Below are 21,152 nucleotides of genomic sequence, written 5' to 3'. Positions count from 1 at the left end.
AAATAAAGCAAGTTTTTTTGCCATTAGTTTGTGGGTTTTATTTAACAATCCAGTGGTCGAACTCAGAGACATTTTATTTGGATTAAAACGTAAGAATTTCGTAACAGCATATAATACCCAAATTAGAAAATGTTTTATGATGCTACAATAACAACAACAAAACCAGATTTGAAGCCAAATTTGAACAGAATATGATATTGTTCAAACATATCCACCGCAATTTACTTTCGGCTATTATTTTAAAATTTCTCATTAAATAACAAACAAGCCGTTGTAATTCCATTTTTAACGCCGTTATTGTAAGTAATAGGCGGCGCTTCTCTTCCTACAGCTGCCACCCCGGCTGTCATTGTTTCGTTTTGACAGTTCACTAAGAGGCATTTTTTCGTGATATTCTTGGTGTGAATTTTTTAATTTTTCTAATAAAGTATTGTTTTTTTTAATATAAAAAGGCAATTTGCAGTAATCGTATCTGCAAGAATTCCTCCTAAGGAATTCATAAACAGAAAAAATGATGTACGAAGATGATGGTAAGTAAATTGAGTTTTTTTTTGGCTAAGCTCTGCTACACCACCTGGGTGCTGCGTCGCCATTACTAAATTTAATTTTTTGCAGAAATGTACGAGGAAGAAAATGCGGAGGAAATCTCCCATGAGTTGTGGCAGGAAGCTTGCTGGATTGTTATTAACGCATATTTCGACGAAAAGGGTTTGGTGCGTCAGCAATTGGACAGTTTCGACGAATTTATACAAATGTCCGTCCAGCGTATTGTAGAAGACTCGCCAGCAATTGATTTGCAAGCCGAAGCGCAACACACTTCTGGTGAAATCGAGACACCTGTGAGTACTTAATTACTTTTTTTTTTTGCTTACAGATTTTCTTGAACTAATTTTATCCGTGTCAAATAGCCGCGTTTTCTGCTCAAATTCGAGCAAATTTACCTATCCAAGCCCACACATTGGGAAAAGGATGGTTCTCCAAGCCCTATGATGCCGAACGAGGCACGTTTGCGCAACCTTACATACTCGGCACCACTCTATGTGGACATTACAAAAACTAAAATTGTCGAAGGGGCCGACCCAGTTGAGACACAACATCAGAAAACGTTCATTGGCAAAATTCCCATTATGTTGCGTTCCACATACTGTCTGCTCTCACAGCTCACAGATCGTGATTTGACCGAGTTAAATGAATGCCCGCTGGATCCAGGCGGTTATTTCATCATTAACGGTTCGGAAAAAGTGCTGATTGCTCAAGAGAAAATGGCCACCAATACTGTCTATGTATTCAGCATGAAAGATGGCAAATATGCATACAAATCGGAAATTCGTTCTTGTCTCGAACACAGCTCCAGACCGACGTCTACGTTGTGGGTTAATATGATGGCGCGTGGTTCACAAAATATCAAAAAATCGGCCATTGGTCAACGCATAATCGCCATTTTACCGTACATCAAACAAGAAATTCCAATTATGATTGTTTTCCGTGCTTTGGGTTTCGTAGCAGATCGTGACATTTTGGAACACATCATATATGACTTTGATGATCCTGAAATGATGGAAATGGTAAAACCATCACTTGACGAAGCCTTCGTTGTGCAAGAACAGAATGTGGCGCTCAATTTTATTGGCGCGCGCGGTGCACGACCAGGTGTAACAAAAGATAAACGTATTAAATACGCGAAGGAAATTTTACAAAAAGAAATGTTGCCACATGTAGGCGTGTCCGATTTCTGTGAAACGAAGAAAGCATACTTTTTGGGCTATATGGTGCATCGACTGCTCTTGGCGTCTTTAGGTCGGCGCGAATTGGATGATCGTGATCACTACGGTAGGATAAGCATTTATTTATTTTATTATTACATACATTAACATATTTAATTTTTTTTTAAAAGGTAACAAGCGTTTGGATCTAGCCGGTCCGCTATTGGCCTTCCTCTTCCGTGGGCTATTTAAAAACTTGATGAAAGAGGTGCGCATGTACACACAGAAATTCATCGATCGTGGAAAGGACTTCAACTTGGAGTTGGCCATCAAAACGAATATCATTACTGATGGTTTGCGTTACTCTTTGGCCACTGGCAACTGGGGTGATCAGAAGAAGGCACATCAGGCCCGTGCTGGCGTCTCTCAGGTGTTAAATCGCCTCACATTCGCTTCGACATTGTCCCATTTACGGCGTGTCAATTCACCAATTGGACGCGATGGTAAACTGGCCAAACCACGTCAGCTACACAACACTTTGTGGGGCATGTTATGTCCTGCCGAAACACCGGAAGGCGCCGCTGTCGGGCTGGTAAAGAATTTGGCGCTTATGGCGTACATTTCTGTTGGTTCGCAGCCTTCGCCCATTCTAGAGTTCTTGGAGGAATGGTCTATGGAAAATTTGGAGGAAATCGCACCCTCTGCCATCGCCGATGCAACGAAGATTTTCGTCAACGGTTGCTGGGTTGGCATACATCGTGACCCCGAACAGTTGATGGCAACTCTGCGCAAATTGCGTCGTCAAATGGATATCATCGTCTCGGAAGTGTCAATGATTCGCGATATTCGTGATCGTGAAATAAGAATTTACACAGACGCGGGACGCATTTGTCGTCCACTGTTGATTGTAGAAAATGGCTCGCTACTGCTTAAGAAGACGCATGTGGACATGTTGAAGGAACGTGATTACAATAATTATAGTTGGCAAGTTTTGGTCGCTTCAGGTGTGGTGGAGTATATCGATACACTGGAAGAGGAGACTGTGATGATTGCCATGTCGCCATACGATTTGAAACAGGATAAAGATTATGCCTACTGTACGACATACACGCATTGCGAAATCCATCCGGCTATGATTCTAGGTGTATGCGCGTCTATTATTCCATTCCCCGATCACAACCAGAGTCCACGTAACACCTATCAAAGCGCTATGGGTATTATTACCACGAACATTCATATCTGAAGAAATATTTCTTAACGAATAGCTTCTTTTTTTTGTTTTTGTAGGTAAACAAGCTATGGGTGTTTACATCACTAACTTCCACGTGCGGATGGACACTTTAGCGCACGTACTCTACTATCCCATGAAGCCTTTGGTCACTACACGTTCCATGGAGTATCTACGTTTCAGAGAGCTGCCAGCTGGCATCAATTCAATAGTAGCCATTTTGTGTTACACTGGTTACAATCAGGAAGATTCTGTCATCTTGAATGCCTCAGCTGTGGAGCGTGGCTTCTTCCGTTCCGTTTTCTACCGTTCATATAAAGATTCTGAAAACAAGCGCATTGGCGATCAGGAAGAAAACTTTGAAAAGCCCAATCGTCAAACTTGCCAAGGCATGCGTAATGCTCACTATGACAAGTTGGATGACGATGGTATTATCGCGCCTGGTATTCGTGTGTCCGGTGATGATGTGGTCATAGGTAAAACGATTACTTTACCTGAAAATGATGATGAGGTAAAATAGTTTAGAAGTAATTTTGTTGAATTCATACAAAAAAAAAAACAAAATGTATCTTTGCTTTCAGCTCGATGGCACTACAAAACGCTTCACGAAGCGAGATGCTTCCACTTTTCTACGTAATTCCGAAACTGGTATTGTGGATCAGGTGATGTTAACGCTAAATAGTGAGGGCTATAAGTTCTGTAAGATTCGTGTGCGTTCAGTGCGCATACCACAAATTGGTGACAAGTTTGCCTCACGTCACGGGCAGAAGGGTACTTGCGGTATCCAATATCGCCAGGAAGACATGGCGTTTACATGTGAGGGACTGGCCCCCGATATTATAATTAACCCTCACGCCATTCCATCTCGTATGACCATTGGCCATTTAATCGAATGTCTGCAAGGTAGCTATACAAAATTAGTTTGTTTTGATTTTTCAAAAGATTTACAAGTAAATAAAAATTTTTAATTTTTTTTTATAGGAAAATTGGGCTCAAACAAAGGCGAAATCGGTGATGCTACACCCTTCAACGATGCTGTCAACGTACAAAAAATCTCCACTTTCCTGCAAGAGTATGGCTATCATCTCCGTGGCAACGAAGTGATGTACAACGGCCATACAGGTCGCAAAATCAATGCCCAAGTATTTTTAGGGCCTACCTATTATCAACGTCTCAAGCATATGGTGGATGATAAAATTCACTCACGTGCTCGCGGTCCCGTACAGATTTTGGTGCGCCAACCTATGGAGGGTAGGGCGCGTGATGGTGGTCTACGTTTCGGTGAGATGGAACGTGATTGTCAGATATCGCACGGTGCCGCGCAATTCCTGCGCGAACGTCTCTTCGAAGTCTCCGATCCTTATCGCGTGCACATTTGCAATTTCTGCGGTCTCATCGCTATTGCTAATTTGCGCAATAATACTTTTGAGTGCAAAGGTTGCAAAAATAAAACACAAATATCGCAAGTCCGCTTGCCGTACGCCGCCAAGCTGTTATTCCAGGAACTAATGTCGATGAATATTGCACCGCGACTCATGGTTGTCCAATAGACTTCAAACGAAGTGCGAAAAAACAATGATCCTTTTATATTTGTGTGCGTCATTGAATAGACGATATGCTAGTTTTAATTTGCATTCAAAAAAAAATTACAGTACTACAGTTTATCAAATAAAGAAAAGAAAATATAAAATAAAATAAATAATTGGCGTGTACACTTCTGTTAGGTATTTGACCTAGTTCCTTCTCCTATTTGTGGTGTACGGCTTGTTGGTGTTCTACAAATGGAGGGATACAGTTTCAAGCCGACTCTGAATCATAGATAATCTCTGAATGGCAAATGGCTTTTGACAGAAATACACTCGGACTACCTTTTGTTTTAGTATTTTACGATCAAAGGGTGATTTGTGTTATTAGTATTCGTACCGGTGTTTGCATTAACTACTCTGTAGCAGCAATACCAACAAAACAATTGCGGTGCTCTCACTATTCCAACTAGAGAGAGCACTTAAATTTCTTTTTATTGTTGCTCTTAGCTACTAACAACCAAGTCTAACCTAACCTAACCTACAAACAGCAGTAACGAACCGTAGCTTGGAGCGGAGCAAAACAATCGATCCCGTGTTTTCTGCTAACTGTTTCACTACTTATCTGTTTCAGTTCAAAGCAATAGCGTGAACAAAAATGAAAACAGGGGAATAGCGGAGCAATTCAATCCCTGATTTTTACATTCTGGAAATGTCACATATTGAGTTATTAATACTTCTTAGTGCGATACTTCAGACTTAAATTCTTGACACAGTCGCAAAATGGCTCCTCGATAAGAAGGTCGGGCAATACTGCTGTTTCCGTGGTGCCGCAATTTAATGGCGGATTCTTATAGAATTGTCGAGAAAACGAAATGAAAGAGTAAAATTTTTTGATATCTCGCTTAGTTTTCGAGATATTAAATAAAAAATAATAATAATAATTTTTTCTTCAGTTTCGATAGAATTCGGCGATATAAGACAAGATATAGGAGTAAAATTTTTCGATATCCCGCGCTTCAAAAAAATAACCCTCATCAGTCCAACTCCGGCTACGCAATCCACAGTATTTTTATTCAATATCTCGAAAACTAAGCGAGATATCAAAAAATTTTACTTATTCCTTTCGTTTTCTTTTGTCGAGTTCTAAAAGAATCCGCCATTAAATTGCGGCGCCACGGAAACAGCAGAATCCCGAAGGTCGCATAGACCTAACGAGAAAAAGTTGGAATAAACCAAAAGTGTAAACGTGTAAATTGTGTAAATGAGTAAAGAAACTATCGTAGTAACGGTACAGAGAAAAAGAAGCTGCCGTATTAACGGATTAAACAATTACAGTTTATCGTTCCCACGACAGTCTGTTCAAGGACTGTCACTCCAGCAGCATTCACCGTACATTTTCATATGGGGAATGTTTATGCTGCTACAACAACAGCAACACTACAGTTTTATGATAAAGAAATTAAAAAAAAAGTAGAATACCCTGGCGTTTTATGGATTTTTATCCTGCAATTTAAGTTATAGTTAAAAAAATTCTTGGCAAAAACTTCAAAACTTAATTTAAAAACAATTTTATACACAGTAGCCAGGTCTATGTTATTGCGATGTTCCCAATTTCTATCCCTCCTAGTATTACCATTCTAACGAGAGCATCTTTTATCCGCCCGAGAAAAAATATTTATATATTTGAAAATTGTTTGTTTTGTTGAAAAACATATTATTAATTAACAAAATTTACCCAATACTATTTTCGTTTTATTTTCACATTGCATAGGTTTCGAAAGGCGTATAATTTCATTATAATAAAAAAATATATATTTTTCATACAGTTGCTATTTCACCTTTGTCCCTGCACGGGTTAATGTTGTTTGAACTCACTTAACATACTTTTGGATAAATGTAGCATACACTGAACACACCGCGTAACATTAATCGCAAACGAAAACGGTGATCAGCTGCAGCAGATAAAGTTGCATTCTTTTATACAAAAATTTAAGACTTCATTAAAAATTTAGCAGGCTGCAGCTTATAATGTGGCTTCAGTTAAAAACGAAAATTTCTTTGCTAGTCCTGCAACTGATCGGCTTAAACGGCGTATTGGGTAAGTCGCTAACGCCCCCATAACCGCAGACGTGTGTCATTCCATTGCACTGTGGACGTTTTAGATTTGGAGTAAATTTAATACTCTTTACATTTGTCTAATAACATTAATATTGTTTGTTTAACAATATTCCGCTTGTGGTGCGAGCATTGCGAACAAGTCCTCAGCAGTAAAATCAACTTTTGATACTTTGACTTTCCTGCTGCTCCAGTTAATTGTTATCAGTGACTCATAAATATTGATATATTTTCATATATTTTGTGCATACTTCATCTTTCCATCACTACATCAAGTAGCCGGCGACAGTCAGCGAACACGCGATCAAATATACACAAGCATTAGCGGTGCCAGCTGTTTCAGACGCCTCAATGGCACGCATCAGACAGGTTGCTCTTGTAAGTTTATATTTTGATTTCTGTGTGCATACACATACATACACACACACACCTAATTGTGCATATACATATACTAATTTTCGTTTATTTCCTGCAACAGCAAAACAATTCGGCTCCGTTGGTGCGCTGCATCTAATACAAGTTGTAGAAGATTTTGAATTTTTACTGCGAAACCCACCTGCGCCTCCATATGCACCGATGATACCACCTCGCCTCTTCACACGCCAAAATATGCTGCGTTTGAAGAACGAAGGCAAAAATAATATATCTGTAGTGTTGCTCATTAACGATGTCGATAAGATGATTCAATTCTCACATGAACTTACATGCCCAAATCAATATAGTGGCTTATTATTGCCTGACAGCAAGGAAACAGCGACATGCGATACGCAAAATGCGGCGAATTCGTGGAATCCTTGGGGTACTGGACTGCTACATGAAGACTTCCCCTTCCCCATATATTACATAGCAGACGAAGAGGAGGTCTATAAGCTGAAGTCATGTTTTGACAAATTTAACAATTTCGATTACGAAGGACATGCTACACGAAGTCTTTGCGCTGTAGAAGTAACTACATTTATGTCGGCTGCGGTTAATTCAGAAGTTTGCATGCGTCGTACGAATTTCATCAACAATTTGGGGCCCACTAAATTCTGCGATCCCTTAGAGGGCAGCAATGTTTATGGCACACTTTACCCACGTAACCTCGTAGGAAGTACAGTGTCCGAAGAGAGTTCTCAAGTACGCAAAGTTGACCCAAGTGAAAAATTTATTTTAATCAGTTGTAGAATGGATACTACGTCAATGTTTGAAGGATTAGGTGAGTAATATAAAATCTGCTCGAGTACGTTTAGATACATCAAATATAAGCAATACAAATCTATTAATTAAATAATTTTTAGGTCTGGGTGCCATGGATTCGTTAATGGGTTATGCGACATTAATGAGTTTAGCGGCAACTTTAAAACAATACCTTCCAAAGAACTATGCGGATTTAACCACGAAAAGCAATATACTCTTTGTTATATTTAATGGCGAATCGTACGATTATATCGGCTCACAACGATTAGTCTATGATATGGAAAACTTAGAGTTCCCCTTAAGCTCAACCCAAACAGCGCCGATCTCTTTCGAAAATGTTGAATTAATGATCGATATTGGCTCATTAGATGATATTTCGACAATAAATGTGCATGCATTAAATGCCACCGATGAAGTGAAAGCATTCGCAATGCTTTTGAGTTCGCATGGACAAAATTTCAATATACAATTTGAGTTAAATGTGGGCAAAAATTTGCCGCCTACTTCAGCACAATCATTCTTACGTAAAATACAAACATTCCCTGCATTTATATTAAACGCGAAGCCGCAGAATAGATACTATCACTCCATCTATGACAATGCGGCAAACGTGAACTTCACCTACGGTAACTACACTGAACAAAACTACACTAAGCTCATGTCAACAGAGGAGGCACTACGCTTTTTCACTGCCGATTCATTACAAATGAAGATACGCAATGTGTCAACAAGTGTGGCATTGACATTGGCGCAATTACTCTTAATGCAAGAGCGTACAGATAAGCAATATGCGAGTCCTTTGTTAGTGGATGAGATTTTGCATTGTTTTCTACAAGCATCTGATTGTCGGCTTTTCAAAGACGCTTCGCCTGTGAATAGCCTGCCTGGCCTGCCATTTCCACCAATGCGGTAAATCGCGAATGTAAAATTTTATTATATGTGGGCACATCATTACACTTCTACTATTTGCAGTTATATCAGTGTTGCTGGCAGCCCGGCCGAGTCTGCCGGTTGGACTTATCGCCTACTCGGCTTATTATTGTCATCGGAAGAACCAGATATTACCGAAGCAAATTGTAAACCATTACCGCTACAATGGATTACCGGTCAAAAAGGTGTAGGCGAATGTCGACGGACTACGCAGAACTATAGCCCCGCTTTGAGTCCCGCATTTTTAATCGAGAGTAAGTAAGCAAACTACATATATAGGGTTTTTCCGTAAGAGCGCTTCAACTTTTAAACTTTTTTAAATAAAACACAAACGGTTTGACTTTTTTAACTAATTTTTTTTTATTATCCAATTTGAACATATACATTTAAGTATGAAATTCGATTTCTTTTGCATGACCACCGCGTGCACGTTTTACGAAGTCCAATCGTTGAACCCAATTTTCGACCACTCTTTTGCATAAATCGGCCGAAATTCCAGCAATTTCGCGTTCAATATTGGCTCAGAGCTCACAAATCGTCGCCGGCTTGTTACTGTAGACCAATGACTTCACATAACCCCAAAACGGGACGGCTTGTTAAATGGACCGTAAAATGGCCGTAATGCTCTTAAAGTAGCAGCAACAGAACGATTATTTTCATAAAAAATTTGCACGATTTGCAATCGTTCTCAAGTGTGTAGCGTTCCATGATGAAATGTATACTAATGAAGTTTACAAATGACAAGCGAAAAATAAAAAATATTGCGTCGTTCGCCCTCCCTATCGGAAAAAAGTTGAAGCGCACCTATTGAACAACCCTATACTTAGACTTGCTATAAATTCTGTGACAAATTTTACAACAAATTCGCAGAAAAAAGTACCGTTATTTTTGTTTTTGTTCGTATGCATTGTCTACTCATAAATTATTCTTCTTAATTGGCGCGATAACTGCTTACGTGATTTTGACCGAGTTTAACAAAGCGCGCCAGTCATTTCTTTCTCGTGCTAACCCGCGCCAATTGGGCACACCAAGTGAAGCCAAGTCCTTCTCCACCTGATCTTTCCAACGCAGAGGAGGCCTTCCTCTTCCTTTGCTACCACCAGCTGGTATCGCATCGAATACTTTCATAGCCGGAGCGTTTGTATCCATTCGGACGACATGACCCACCCAGCATAGCCGCTGGATCTTTATTCGCTGCGCAATGTCTATGTCGTCGTAAAGCTCATACAGCTCATCGTTCCATCGTCTGCGATATTCGCCGTTGCCAACGTGCAAAGGTCCAAAAATCTTACGCAGAATCTTTCTCTCGAACACTCCAAGCGTCGCTTCATCGGATGTTGTCATCGTCCACGCTTCTGCGCCATACGTTAGGATGGGTATGATGAGAGCCTTGTAGAGTGTTAGATTTGTTCGTCGGGAGATGACTTTACTGCTCAGTTGCCTACTTAGTCCAAAGTAGCACTTGTTGGCAAGAGAGATTCTACGTTGTATTTTAAGGCTGACATTGTTATCGGTGTTAATGATGGTTCCTAAATGAACGAAGTCTTTTACAACCTCGAAATTAAAACTGTCTACTGTGACGTGGGTGCCGATACGCGAGTGCGCCGACTGTTTGTTTGAAGACAGGAGGTACTTCGTTTTGTCCTCCTTCACCACCAAACCCATTGGTTTTGCCTCTTTATCCAGTTTGGAGAAGGCAGAACGAACAGCGCGGTTGTTAAGACCGATGATATCGATATCATCGGCATACGCCAACAATTGAACGCTCTTATAAAATATTGTACCTGAACGATTGCATAAATTATACTGCATCGTGGAAATTTTCGCTTGTTAACAATGGAGTTGGGAGCTAAGAAAATCGGATTGCAGTGATTGCAATACAGTGTGGTAAAAGTCCAAGTGAGATTTACAAATTACTGAAAGAACTTTAAATTTCGCGAATGATTGTTTACCGCACGATCAATCGTTTGTCCTAAACATCGGAAGTGACAGACAGAAAAGGAAGTGGTCCTCCTCGCGTGGTTCAAACCAGTGCAGCCATAAAAGCTGTCTGCGAGTAAGAATTCGCAGAAATCCCCTTAGAAAGCAGAAAATCATGCCCAGGGAATTGAGTGTATCGACCAGATCCACATCAAGACTAATTAGAGATGATCTCCACATGAAAGCCTTCCGTCGTTCAACTGGTCATCTTTTGACAACGCGCGCGAAGAAAACTATACTCGACAGATGCAAGCAGCTTCTTTGCTGGCACGCAGTCAACGACCATGAAAAAATCCATTAATAGATGAGAAAATTTTCACTGTTGAAGAAGTTTTTAATAAACAAAACGACAAAATCTATGCTGAAACTTGTAAAGACGGAAAAATGTTCTTCCAAGAATTCAACGTGGCCACCAACCAGCCTCCTTAATGGTTTGGTGGCGAAGTGACTTGTAAAGGCGTTGCATCTCTTAATTTTTGCGAAAAATGGGTAAATACCAGGGCAAAAGTGTACCAGGAGGATGTCTAAGAAGGCGTGGTGAAGCAGTCCAGCAGTACTTTCTCTCGAGGATGTGCCAGCAAAATTCCGCTGGAGTCAATAAAGCAAAAACCACCCAGCAGTGGCTAAAAACAATATTCCTGAACTATAGTTTGTGGTCATAATTCAGAACATGGCCTGACAAAGACCTCACAGAAATTTGGAGGGTCTCAAAAAATTTCGGTTCGAGGAGGTGCAACGTCATGGAAACCGTGCGTGCTGCTAAATACGCTAATCGTTCGAAGCAAATGGTTGTTGTTGTTGTTGTAGCAGCATAAACATTCCCTATACTTACATACGGTGAATGCTGCTGGAGTGACAGTCCTTGGCCGGATATAAATCCGGGTCGTTTCGGTAACGTAGAACCGACTGTCGTGGAAACGAAGCAAATGGTGATCATTCCCTATGAAAATAAAATTTTTTTTAATATTTACATGATTAAAAAAAGCTAACTTCAATAAAAAAAAGTATTATAGGCCCTTATTATGAGCAACATTCGATCTTCGACTGTAGTCGAAAGTGCTGATCGAACGAATTTTCATTTGGTATTATGGTGCTCATTCGTTGAAGAATAGGACTATTGTGAATTTCGATCGTTAGACGCATTTACAATAGATAATCTTTTCTCAGCTGATACAGCAAATCAAAATAAGAGAAAAACCGATTGTGTTGAAATTCTTTGCTAACAACATTTTTAAAAGTTAAAAAAAATATTTTTTGTGAAAATGAGTACAACGGAGTTGCGGTTCGACGATTTATCGGACGATGAAAGATTAGCGGAACTAGCTAGAAGTAGAAAATAGTTGAGGGGCGCATCCAACCCCCTAGAAATGGCTTCCACTGAGTAATGTTCAACTTCCGGATGAAGAGTTATCCGATGAGACCCTCAACGATGATGCTGAAGATATTGAAGTGGAGCCAAATAACGGAGAAGCAGAAAACATAAGAAATGAAATTCTTAGAATATTATAAAAAAATCTAAAAAGTATTAAATAGAAACCTTTACGCCACAGTTTCTGTTTTATTTTTGTTATAAATTTTCTTTATTCAATTATTCGTCATTCGAAAAAAATATGTATTTCAGTTCCTCTACGTATTGCAGCCCATACCTACCAAGGGAAAATAAAAATGTATTTCTATAAACATCACAAAAAAAAACATTATTAACCTTAATCCATTTTGCTGCCGTTCTAACTGGTGGTCCCAAGCAATTCAGCTCCGTTGTAAATCCCTCCCATTTTTTTGCTGCTTGAAGTTTGGTGCAAATCCCTTTTGCGAAATGTGGATTCTCTTCCATTAATGAAACTAGCCTTTCTAATTGCTGTTTGGTACTCACGACTTTCGACCTGCATAAAATTAACAAAATTAGTATATATTTATTATTTGGTTACTATAAAACCATAAATAATCGCAAACAACTTACATTTTAACAAGTTTACCCACAATACGCTGCACAATCGAAAACAAAATTGCATTCGACTCTAAATTCGGTATACAACGAAAATTTCGACAGGGCTGCACCGCTCATAATAACAAATTGACATTCGATTTTCGATCTTCGACAACCAACGAATATCGAAGATCGAATCTAACTCATAATAGGGGCCATAATTTCATATCTATGACGGGCTTAACTTGTAACAGAACTTAAGGCAGAACTAAGTACTAAAAAGTAATGAATTTCTTTTATTTTAAACACCTCCAGGATCGGTTATTATAATTTTTTTTTTTTTATTTATATTAAATTATTTCATATTGTATAACCCACTAATAACATAACTAAATATTTTCTACACTAGACTATGATTGGAAATCTGGTGAATACTCAACCTGGACTGAGTCGACTTGGACACAGTTCAGTGCACGCATGTTCCTACGGCCGTCCAGAATACATGAAATCATCACACTCTCCATTGGCATTGTTGTGCTGATAATATCGTTTTGTTTGGTTTACATCATTAGCAGTCGCTCGGAAGTGCTATTCGAAGGCGCAACGACAAGTTCCGATGCGTAAGTAATTTTAGCATTGCTTCTCGGGAATAACAGCTCATTCGGCATGTTTAAAACTCACGACCAATCACACATACATACACACAGTTTGATGTTTGTATTTAAATGTGTTAAATATTGTTGAAATATGCTAACTTAGGCCGAGGTTTTTACGAGCGAAAAATTTTGGAAAACTCAGTCCTAATCAAAGTGAAAGTTAACAAATTTCAACAATATCTCATTTTCAAGTTCCGTTACGTATAATACATTATGAAATTTTGTATATTCAGTTATATGCAGTATGTTCAGTATGTTAGATCGTTTGCATGCGTGTTATGCAGGAATTCGCAAGTGTCAGCATTTTTTGCAAATATGTCATACAGGGATGTTCACTAAGTGGTTGTCATCGAAACTGGCATGCATTGTGTATATCCATTTATATAAATATATGTATACGTATTTTAAAAGTTCTATATATGTAAACAGCGAAGTAACATTTGTTGCCTTCTTCTAGGTTAACGGCTCCAACTGCTTGTTAATACAATAATAATAATAATAATACAAAACAATGTGTTGTAAACATAAATGACAGGACCGTCTCTCTCTGATTAAAATTTAATTGGAAATGCCAAAATATACAACATACACACTCAACAACAACAACAAAACAATAATTGTACTGTCTACTCATCCAATATCTTCATAATCATCAGCCACACTAAAACCATTCTCCAACACCAACACACCGTCTGTTTCAACTAACCGTTATAAAATAGTTCACAATCAGCATACACTAGAGCACTCGTTAATTGGTAACAAAATATATGTACAATTCGACACAAGCTGATGCAAACAGAGACGCACACACTCCAGTTGCCGTACGTACTACACTTAAAGACTGCTGCCAAGTTGTTACATTTTTACCAAAATAAAAACCACGATACCATAAAATAAAGTAGTTAAACTAAGGTAAAAAAAAAAATAATAAATAAAGTGAAATTATAAATACAATCCGTAAATATGCTATTGTAGTAGTACTGCAGACACGAGTTTAAGGGTGTTCCTTGGATTGATTGCACTCGCCATTTAAAAGCGTCTTACTATAAATTCTTGCTTTGCATACATTTTGAACTAATTGTTTAGCGCAAACGTAATAAGTACTAAATTTTTAATCATCAATAATGTGGACTTTGTGTGTGTCATATGCCCATACGACATCTTCATGCAATTCGTTTTGTAATCTCATTTTTTAACTCAATAACACATTGGTACATACTAATATATGCTATAAAAGACAAGTTGATATTCTATTTCATTACTAATTAACTTTGTATTACTCAATATGTTTCCAGATATTCGTATAGTGCATTATAGTTAAGCAATCGCAGTATTGGCAAAAAATTGTGTATGAATATTAAAAAAATTAATCAAATAAATTTTAACGATACTCTGGTTTACTTATAAATTGTAAAGTTTACTTATAGCAATTACTTTCGTATTTTTCAAATAAATTATATATTTCTAAATTTACTATTCTATAGACAGTAAGTCAAAGTTATATACTATTTTTTGTATATACATATAAGAGAAACAAAAATATCGTAATTATAAGTGCTTTATGGAAAAAAAAAATTATTTTTATTCAACGAATGTTACGAAAGTGTCATTCATTTATTTATAATATAAATGCGTGTGAAAACGTAATTTCGTAGAAACAAACGCAGTTTGTCAAGTAAGTTTCGTGTGTGTTTTTGAAATTCTTTTGAAATGCATTAATGCAAAAATGTATGTTTCTTGTATGAACAATAATATTGTATACAGACATTTACTAGAATACATAATAAAGTCAAAATAATAATAACCGATGATTTCATTTTTTATAAATAAAAATATTGAAGAAAAAACACAAAGCGGGTTTGAAACGAGATGTGAGCGTGATTAACTCATATTCTAACAAAGATCAAATTAAAGTGTTAGGGGTAGTCAGAATTTTCAAGAAATTTCATTTTCTTAAAGTATAATATCTTAAAAATATTGTGTGAAAATTTGAAGTGAATCCGACAAATACTTTTCGTGTTATTCAACAATTAACAAAGGGCGCTCGGGCAAAAATAAACAAAAACAAAAACTTTAAATGCGTTTTTCTCAAAACTACTAGCCGAATGGGTCGGTGCGTGATCACCATTCGGAGTTCACTGAGAGGTCGTTGGTTCGAATCTCGGTGAAAGCAAAATTAATAAAAACATTTTTCTAATAGCGGTCGCCCCTCGGCAGGCAATGGCAAACCTTCGAGTGTATTTCTGCCATGCAAAAGCTCCTCATAAAAATATCTGCCGTTCGGAGTCGGCTTGAAACTGTAGGTCCCTCCATTTGTGGAACAACATCAAGACGCACACCACAAATAGGAGGAGGAGCTCGGCCAAACACCTAACAGAAGTGTACGCGCCAATTATTTATTTATTTTTATATTTTTTTAACTGGACTATGCTTCGAGCACTGTATCTTAAAAACCCTTGATAAATTTCAATAAAATTTATATTGCTTTTGAAAAACATAAAAAGCTCGTGCCTGAGGATTTTTTTTTATCAAAAATTTCGATTTTTTGAAGTGAAACTTCTTAAGCGTCGATGTACCAGCGAGAATGGAGAGTAAAATTTCAAGGCCATGCAACGTTTTGGGCATTTTCGTTACGCGAGAGAGAAAAAATATATAACAGAAAGGAAAAGGGGAGAGAAAAAAGATATAACGTAGAGGAAAAGGAGAGAGAGAGAGATATACCTTATATATATCTTAGATACGCTTTAGGCTATTTTCCCCGAATTTTTCCTTGTGGTTGCTAATTTCTAGTAAGAAATAACACTGTCTACTTTTTGGCGCTTGTTTGTTGCTGTAAACGTGTAGGAAATATATTTTTGGTGCCTACTTTTTGGCGTTATATTACCTTGGTGCCTACTGTTTGGAGCGTTTTTTGGTCCCAATTTTTTCGGGTATTCGGATTTATTGGTATTGCATTGCGGTAATTTGTACCGTTGCTGCGGTCCTGGAATCGCTGCGTTTGTGCGAGTGATAAACGCTCGGAATAGTGTGCGTTGTTGCCACGGTTTGTGTACGGCGTTTACCTGCACCGGTCAACTCTTCTACGGTTTTTGTAAATTTTGTCTATTTGTATTCTCTGCAAATGTTGTGAATTTATTTAGATATATATTCTTTTTCTCTCTCTCTCTCTCTCTCTCTCGGGTCTCTCTCTCATTCTCCCTCGGGTCTCTCTCTCTTTCTCCCTCTATCATTCTCTCTCGGGTCTCTGCCTCTGTCTTTGTCTGCCTTGAGAGTTTCACTTCTGTTATGTGTACTACGCTACACGCACTTTTTTCTTTAGAATGCAAAGCCTATTTCTGATAAAAATCTTTAAAGTGGTGGCACTAGACCAACAATACTGTTCTGTACGTTTGATTGTCAAAGGAAAGTATTGAGAAACTAGAAAGCAAATAATGATTTCGCCTTGTTTCATTCTGTGCTGACAGCCACGTGGACGCGGCGAAAGAATAAAAAACAATTCTGCTGATTTATCAACACCATCTTTAATAGATTCGTCTTGGTAACTAGCCTCTTGATAAATCGGCTATTTTAAACCTAGAAATTTTGAGTAAAAGTGGAGAAAAAGTAAAACTTTTAGGGAAACATTTCGTTTTCAAACAGGTGTGCTTATGAGCAAGAACTTGCTCGGTATGTCCAGGTCCAAAACGGTATGGAATACATCCTGACAAGTCGCTTAAATCAGGATATGATAGAGCATCTTTTTGAGGCAATGCGCGTGAGAGATGCACAGTTTAACAATCTGAGTTCGATGCATTCAAATATAGCTTGTGGAAGTAATTACTAAAAATAATGGAAAAAAAATATTTGACGCACACACTTCTGTTTAGGTGTTTGGCCGAGTTGCTCCTCCTGTTTGTGGCGTGCATTTTGATATTGTTGCGCAAATGGAGCGACCTAAGGTTTTAAGTCGACTCCGAACGGTTTCTTCATGGCATAAATACACTAGAAGGTTTGCCATTGCCTGCCGAGGGGCGACCGCTGCACAGTGGTCCGACCAGAAGGCGTTGGCGGACAAAATTCAAAAACTCATTTAATTAAGCTGAAAACATATATTTAGGGGTTTTAAGGATCAGTGATGACGAACCTGACCTTAGTTTTAGCAAATTTTAAATTCATTGAATACTATATTATAAATACATTGTTACTTCCGTAATTAGCTGATGAGTTCATTTTTACATTTTTCACGACCCCAGAGAGTACCACGTGGAGGTTTACGGTAAGGTTATTCTCTCCTCATTTTTTTTTTTGGTTTTAGATTTTTTTTATTTTTTATTTTTTATTTTTTTTTTTTTTAATTTTAAAATTTTTTTTTTTTTAATTTTTTTTTTTATTTTTAATTTTAAATTTTTTTTTTTTTGTTTTAGTTTTTAAATTTTTTTTTGATATTTAGTTGTTTTTTTGTTTTTCATTTTTAATTTTTTTTTATGATTCAGAATACTCGGTTTCTGATGAGCTGTTTTCTGAGGCTGGATCATTTTTCAAATTTTTGAAAATGGTTTTGGCTTGTTTTTCGGAACCTTAGTTTTTGTAATTATAACTACATCTGATGAACAAAGCAAAGCATTTAATAAATCTGTCATTGTTTTTTTAGTTGTCTCTTAATGCTGATGGGGTCTGTGATGTCTTTTTCTGTCTTTTACACAAAATTGCATAAGCCATATGTAACGTTTTGCCTGTGGGTAAATGCACAAAAGCTACATTATTTTTAATTTGCGCAACTTTGCGCAACAGGTTTCAGTTTGAGATCATAGCTGAAATATGTGGACCGGTGTGGACCACTCGAAAAAATGATCTTTAAAAAAAAATTTTTCGAAAAATTTTGAAATTTCAAAAAAAAAATTGGATTTTGTACCACAACTTAAGAGAATTATTACTGTTTCCGTTAATATATTCAATTATCTTTTTTTTTCAATATTTGGTTAACAATCAAATGGTAATATTTATTTGCAGACATGAAAATGAAACTCTTGTATGAAGTACGATTTGCATACAATTTCATGTTTAAAGTCAAAAATTACAACGAAAAATTTTTTAAATAAAGTAATATTTTCAGGAAATCTACCTTGAATATTTAAGAAAACATCTGCATTATCATATTTTTATTTCAAAAATGTTGAAAAATTGAATTTTGTCCGGCCGCCGGACCACTGTGCGCTGTGAGAAAAAACTTTATTTTATTCAACAAAAAAATGAAAAACGAGCAGAACTTTTTATTTAATTTTTTTTTTTACTTTTTATTTATTTGTTTTTATTATTTATTTGAATTTTTTTTAATTTTTTTTTTTTATTTTATAAATAATTTCATTTTATTAATGGAATGTAAAGTTGCATTTCTAATATTACATCACAAAATTTAGTTACAATCAGTTACAGCGTTGTGTATATCGATAAATATTATATTAAAAATATGGATACAGCACATCTAAGCAAATTTTGTAAATACACTAATCTGCAGGAACACTTAATGAATTTTATCCATATCTATTTTACTTCGTAATATGCCATTGAAGTAGTATAATAGATTTGCAGTTTATCGAGCTTTCGACGCTAATGCACAAGTTGCAAATGTTGAAAAACTTTGGCTTCATTAATACTAAGCCTCTAATCCATATTTATTCATCACTATAAATGGCGCAAAAGCATGTCATTCAGCAGACAAGCAGACCCTTAGCTTTCAAGTTTATAATAGATTCGGCTATAACTTTTGCTGACGACTTCAAATAACCGCCGCTAAGTAGCATAACAATTGGAATGCGTTGCTCACGACAAGTGGCAAAAACAAATTGATCACGCTCCATGACGCCCTACAGTGGTTACATAAAAGTAAGCAGAAAAATCAAACGATTTCCGATTATATACACATACCTCGGGCGTGATAGAGAGTAGTCCTAGTGGATCGCCTATAAGGACATCGGTGCCAGCATTATATACCAATAAATCGGGACGAAACTCATTCAAAGAATGTTTCAGCGACCTGTCGTGACGTAATGCAATAAATTAATTTCAAGAAACTTATAAAAGGTGGCGCATTAAAACTTCTAGAGAAACTCATATTTTCAATGTTACAAATAATCAGTGAAATAATAATGATTTACAAACCCGCATTTATACGAGGGCGGATCAATAAAAGAAAAAGAAATACTGCTTCTGTCAACAGGCATCTGTCAGTTGACTCTGTCAAAATTTGAACGTGCTGCGTCAGTTAGTTTGCGTTTTACAGCTACCTTTATCAGACTACCCAGTAATTTGAGGAGAAAATGGAGAAAACTGAATTTCGTGTGCTAATTAAGCCGATTCATCCTCAGAAACCCACTGTTTCGACTGTTGTTTGGTCTCTGGTGTGGTAATGGATCCATGTTTCGTTCACGGTTACAAAACGGCGCAAAAACTCCTCCATATTGCGATTAAACAACGCCAAACCTTCCTGTGAAGTTGTTACACGATTGCGTTTGTGGTCGACTGTGAATTACTGGGTAGTCTGATAAAAGTAGCTGTAAAACACAAACTAACGGACGCAGCACGTTCAAATTTTGACAGGAGTCAACTGGCAGATGCCTGTTGACAGGAGCAGTATTTCTTTTTCAGTAAAGAGGTCAGAAATACAAAAAGTCACGGACTTATTGACCCGTCCTCGCATGAACTACTCTCGCACACATACACATACATACCTTTTCAATTTCTTCAAGTAAGTCTCATCCGCAGTGCGTGGCTTTAGCTCCACTGCACAACGTATAGCCAATTTCGCTTCGTGATCGCGTGGATATATTGCCGCATTGTACATATCCAATATGAAAACTTTGTCATTTTCGTAAAAATCACGTTCGTGTCCATTTCCCTGATGTGCATCCAAGTCAACAATCATTGCTGTCTCGACATCATGCTCCTCCTCCAATGTTTTTGTGACTAACAAAGTAATATCAGCATAGGGACAGAAACCGCCGCCTTTATAAGCACAGCAATGATGAAATCCACCACCCAAATTAATAGCCCAACCGTAGCGCAAGGCCAAGCTACCAGCTAATATAGATCCAGCAGTTTGAAAACGCATGGGACGCAAGTAGCCGCGTTGCACAAATGTATTAGGCACGAAAACTAGTAAAGGGATTTCGGAGATTTTGGCTGCATTCAAACTCCACTTAATAGTAATAATAATGAAATTAATAGAAGCACAAACAAAAGTCTTATTAGAATATTGCACCTTTAAGCCGCGTAAGTATTTGCGTGTATGCACTTTTTGTAGCTCTGCCTTTGTAATCTCAGCTGGTTCATAAAATTGGCCCGGCCACAATACTTCGTTTTGCAATAAGAACTGAGTAAAGTGTATTTGTACTCGTAATTTATTGATTTAAAACAAAACTTAAAATAGGTATGGTATGCACTTACTTTCAGTACATGTGCCCCTTTAGCGGCATCGAACGGATGCAGTTTTTCCATACCACAAAATTTGACGCCATATCTATTTGAGTAAACAATTGGTAGTTTAAAAGTTGCATCTTCCTCTTCCGCATTTGATTTCCGCTTCCCTGGCTGTTGCTCTTTTTGCCTATCATCTTCATCGCGCATCACCCACACCACTTCTTTTTGCTGCTCATGATGCACTTTTTCTGTGAAACGCTTCATTCTATGTCGTATTCATGATTTTATACAAATTATGGCACAAAATAATCAAACAACCAAAACATCTGATTGCATACTTCTGCGACGATTTGAGGGTCCAATAACTGAAGTTTGTAAAAATATGAAACGTCAAAAAAGGCCCACCATTATCAATTTAGTGACCGCACGCACTGAACACACCACACGTAGCAGTACAGCTAGTTTAAAAGCAAATTTCCGCTTCGTTATTTCTGATTCTGCGAATATTAAATT

General features: G+C 37.4%; 3 protein-coding genes across 6 annotated transcripts; 2 read left to right on the top strand and 1 right to left on the bottom strand.

Moving 5' to 3' along the window:
* The first annotated feature begins 376 nt into the window (after nucleotides 1-376).
* Nucleotides 377-4,616, top strand: LOC129239809 (DNA-directed RNA polymerase II subunit RPB2). Its single transcript, XM_054875507.1, has 7 exons — nucleotides 377-530; nucleotides 616-839; nucleotides 909-1,830; nucleotides 1,895-2,917; nucleotides 2,991-3,442; nucleotides 3,513-3,834; nucleotides 3,913-4,616. The coding sequence occupies exons 1-7, from the start codon at nucleotides 512-514 to the stop codon at nucleotides 4,479-4,481; spliced, it is 3,531 nt and encodes a 1,176-aa protein (XP_054731482.1). The 5' UTR covers nucleotides 377-511; the 3' UTR covers nucleotides 4,482-4,616.
* A 1,750-nt stretch (nucleotides 4,617-6,366) lies between these two features.
* Nucleotides 6,367-15,030, top strand: LOC129239768 (nicastrin). 4 transcript variants are annotated; one of them, XR_008581938.1, is made up of 8 exons: nucleotides 6,367-6,555; nucleotides 6,849-6,950; nucleotides 7,051-7,770; nucleotides 7,853-8,660; nucleotides 8,724-8,935; nucleotides 12,998-13,208; nucleotides 13,702-14,156; nucleotides 14,223-15,030. XR_008581938.1 is itself a non-coding variant. In XM_054875506.1 (7 exons), exons 1-7 carry the CDS (start codon nucleotides 6,486-6,488, stop codon nucleotides 14,559-14,561), a joined length of 2,145 nt encoding a protein of 714 aa, XP_054731481.1. In that variant the 5' UTR covers nucleotides 6,367-6,485; the 3' UTR covers nucleotides 14,562-15,030. The 4 variants fall into 4 exon arrangements, 3 of the variants coding, with proteins under 3 accessions (XP_054731481.1, XP_054731480.1, XP_054731478.1); XM_054875506.1 differs by lacking the exon at nucleotides 13,702-14,156 and having other exon boundaries at nucleotides 14,540-15,030; XM_054875505.1 differs by lacking the exon at nucleotides 14,223-15,030 and having other exon boundaries at nucleotides 6,852-6,950; nucleotides 13,702-14,172.
* A 3,551-nt stretch (nucleotides 15,031-18,581) lies between these two features.
* On the bottom strand, nucleotides 18,582-21,145 carry LOC129239725 (histone deacetylase 11). Its single transcript, XM_054875500.1, has 5 exons — nucleotides 20,667-21,145; nucleotides 20,482-20,592; nucleotides 19,952-20,418; nucleotides 19,149-19,257; nucleotides 18,582-19,087 (listed from the first exon to the last, which is right to left on the bottom strand). Exons 1-5 carry the CDS (start codon nucleotides 20,901-20,903, stop codon nucleotides 18,932-18,934), a joined length of 1,080 nt encoding a protein of 359 aa, XP_054731475.1. The 5' UTR covers nucleotides 20,904-21,145; the 3' UTR covers nucleotides 18,582-18,931.
* Between the last annotated feature and the right edge of the window lie 7 nt (nucleotides 21,146-21,152).

Source organism: Anastrepha obliqua, chromosome 1 (genome assembly GCF_027943255.1).
Source record: "Anastrepha obliqua isolate idAnaObli1 chromosome 1, idAnaObli1_1.0, whole genome shotgun sequence".
Lineage (NCBI taxonomy): Eukaryota > Metazoa > Arthropoda > Insecta > Diptera > Tephritidae > Anastrepha > Anastrepha obliqua.
The sequence above is the reverse complement of the archived record's forward strand: the minus strand, read 5'-3'. Positions and strand labels throughout refer to the sequence as shown.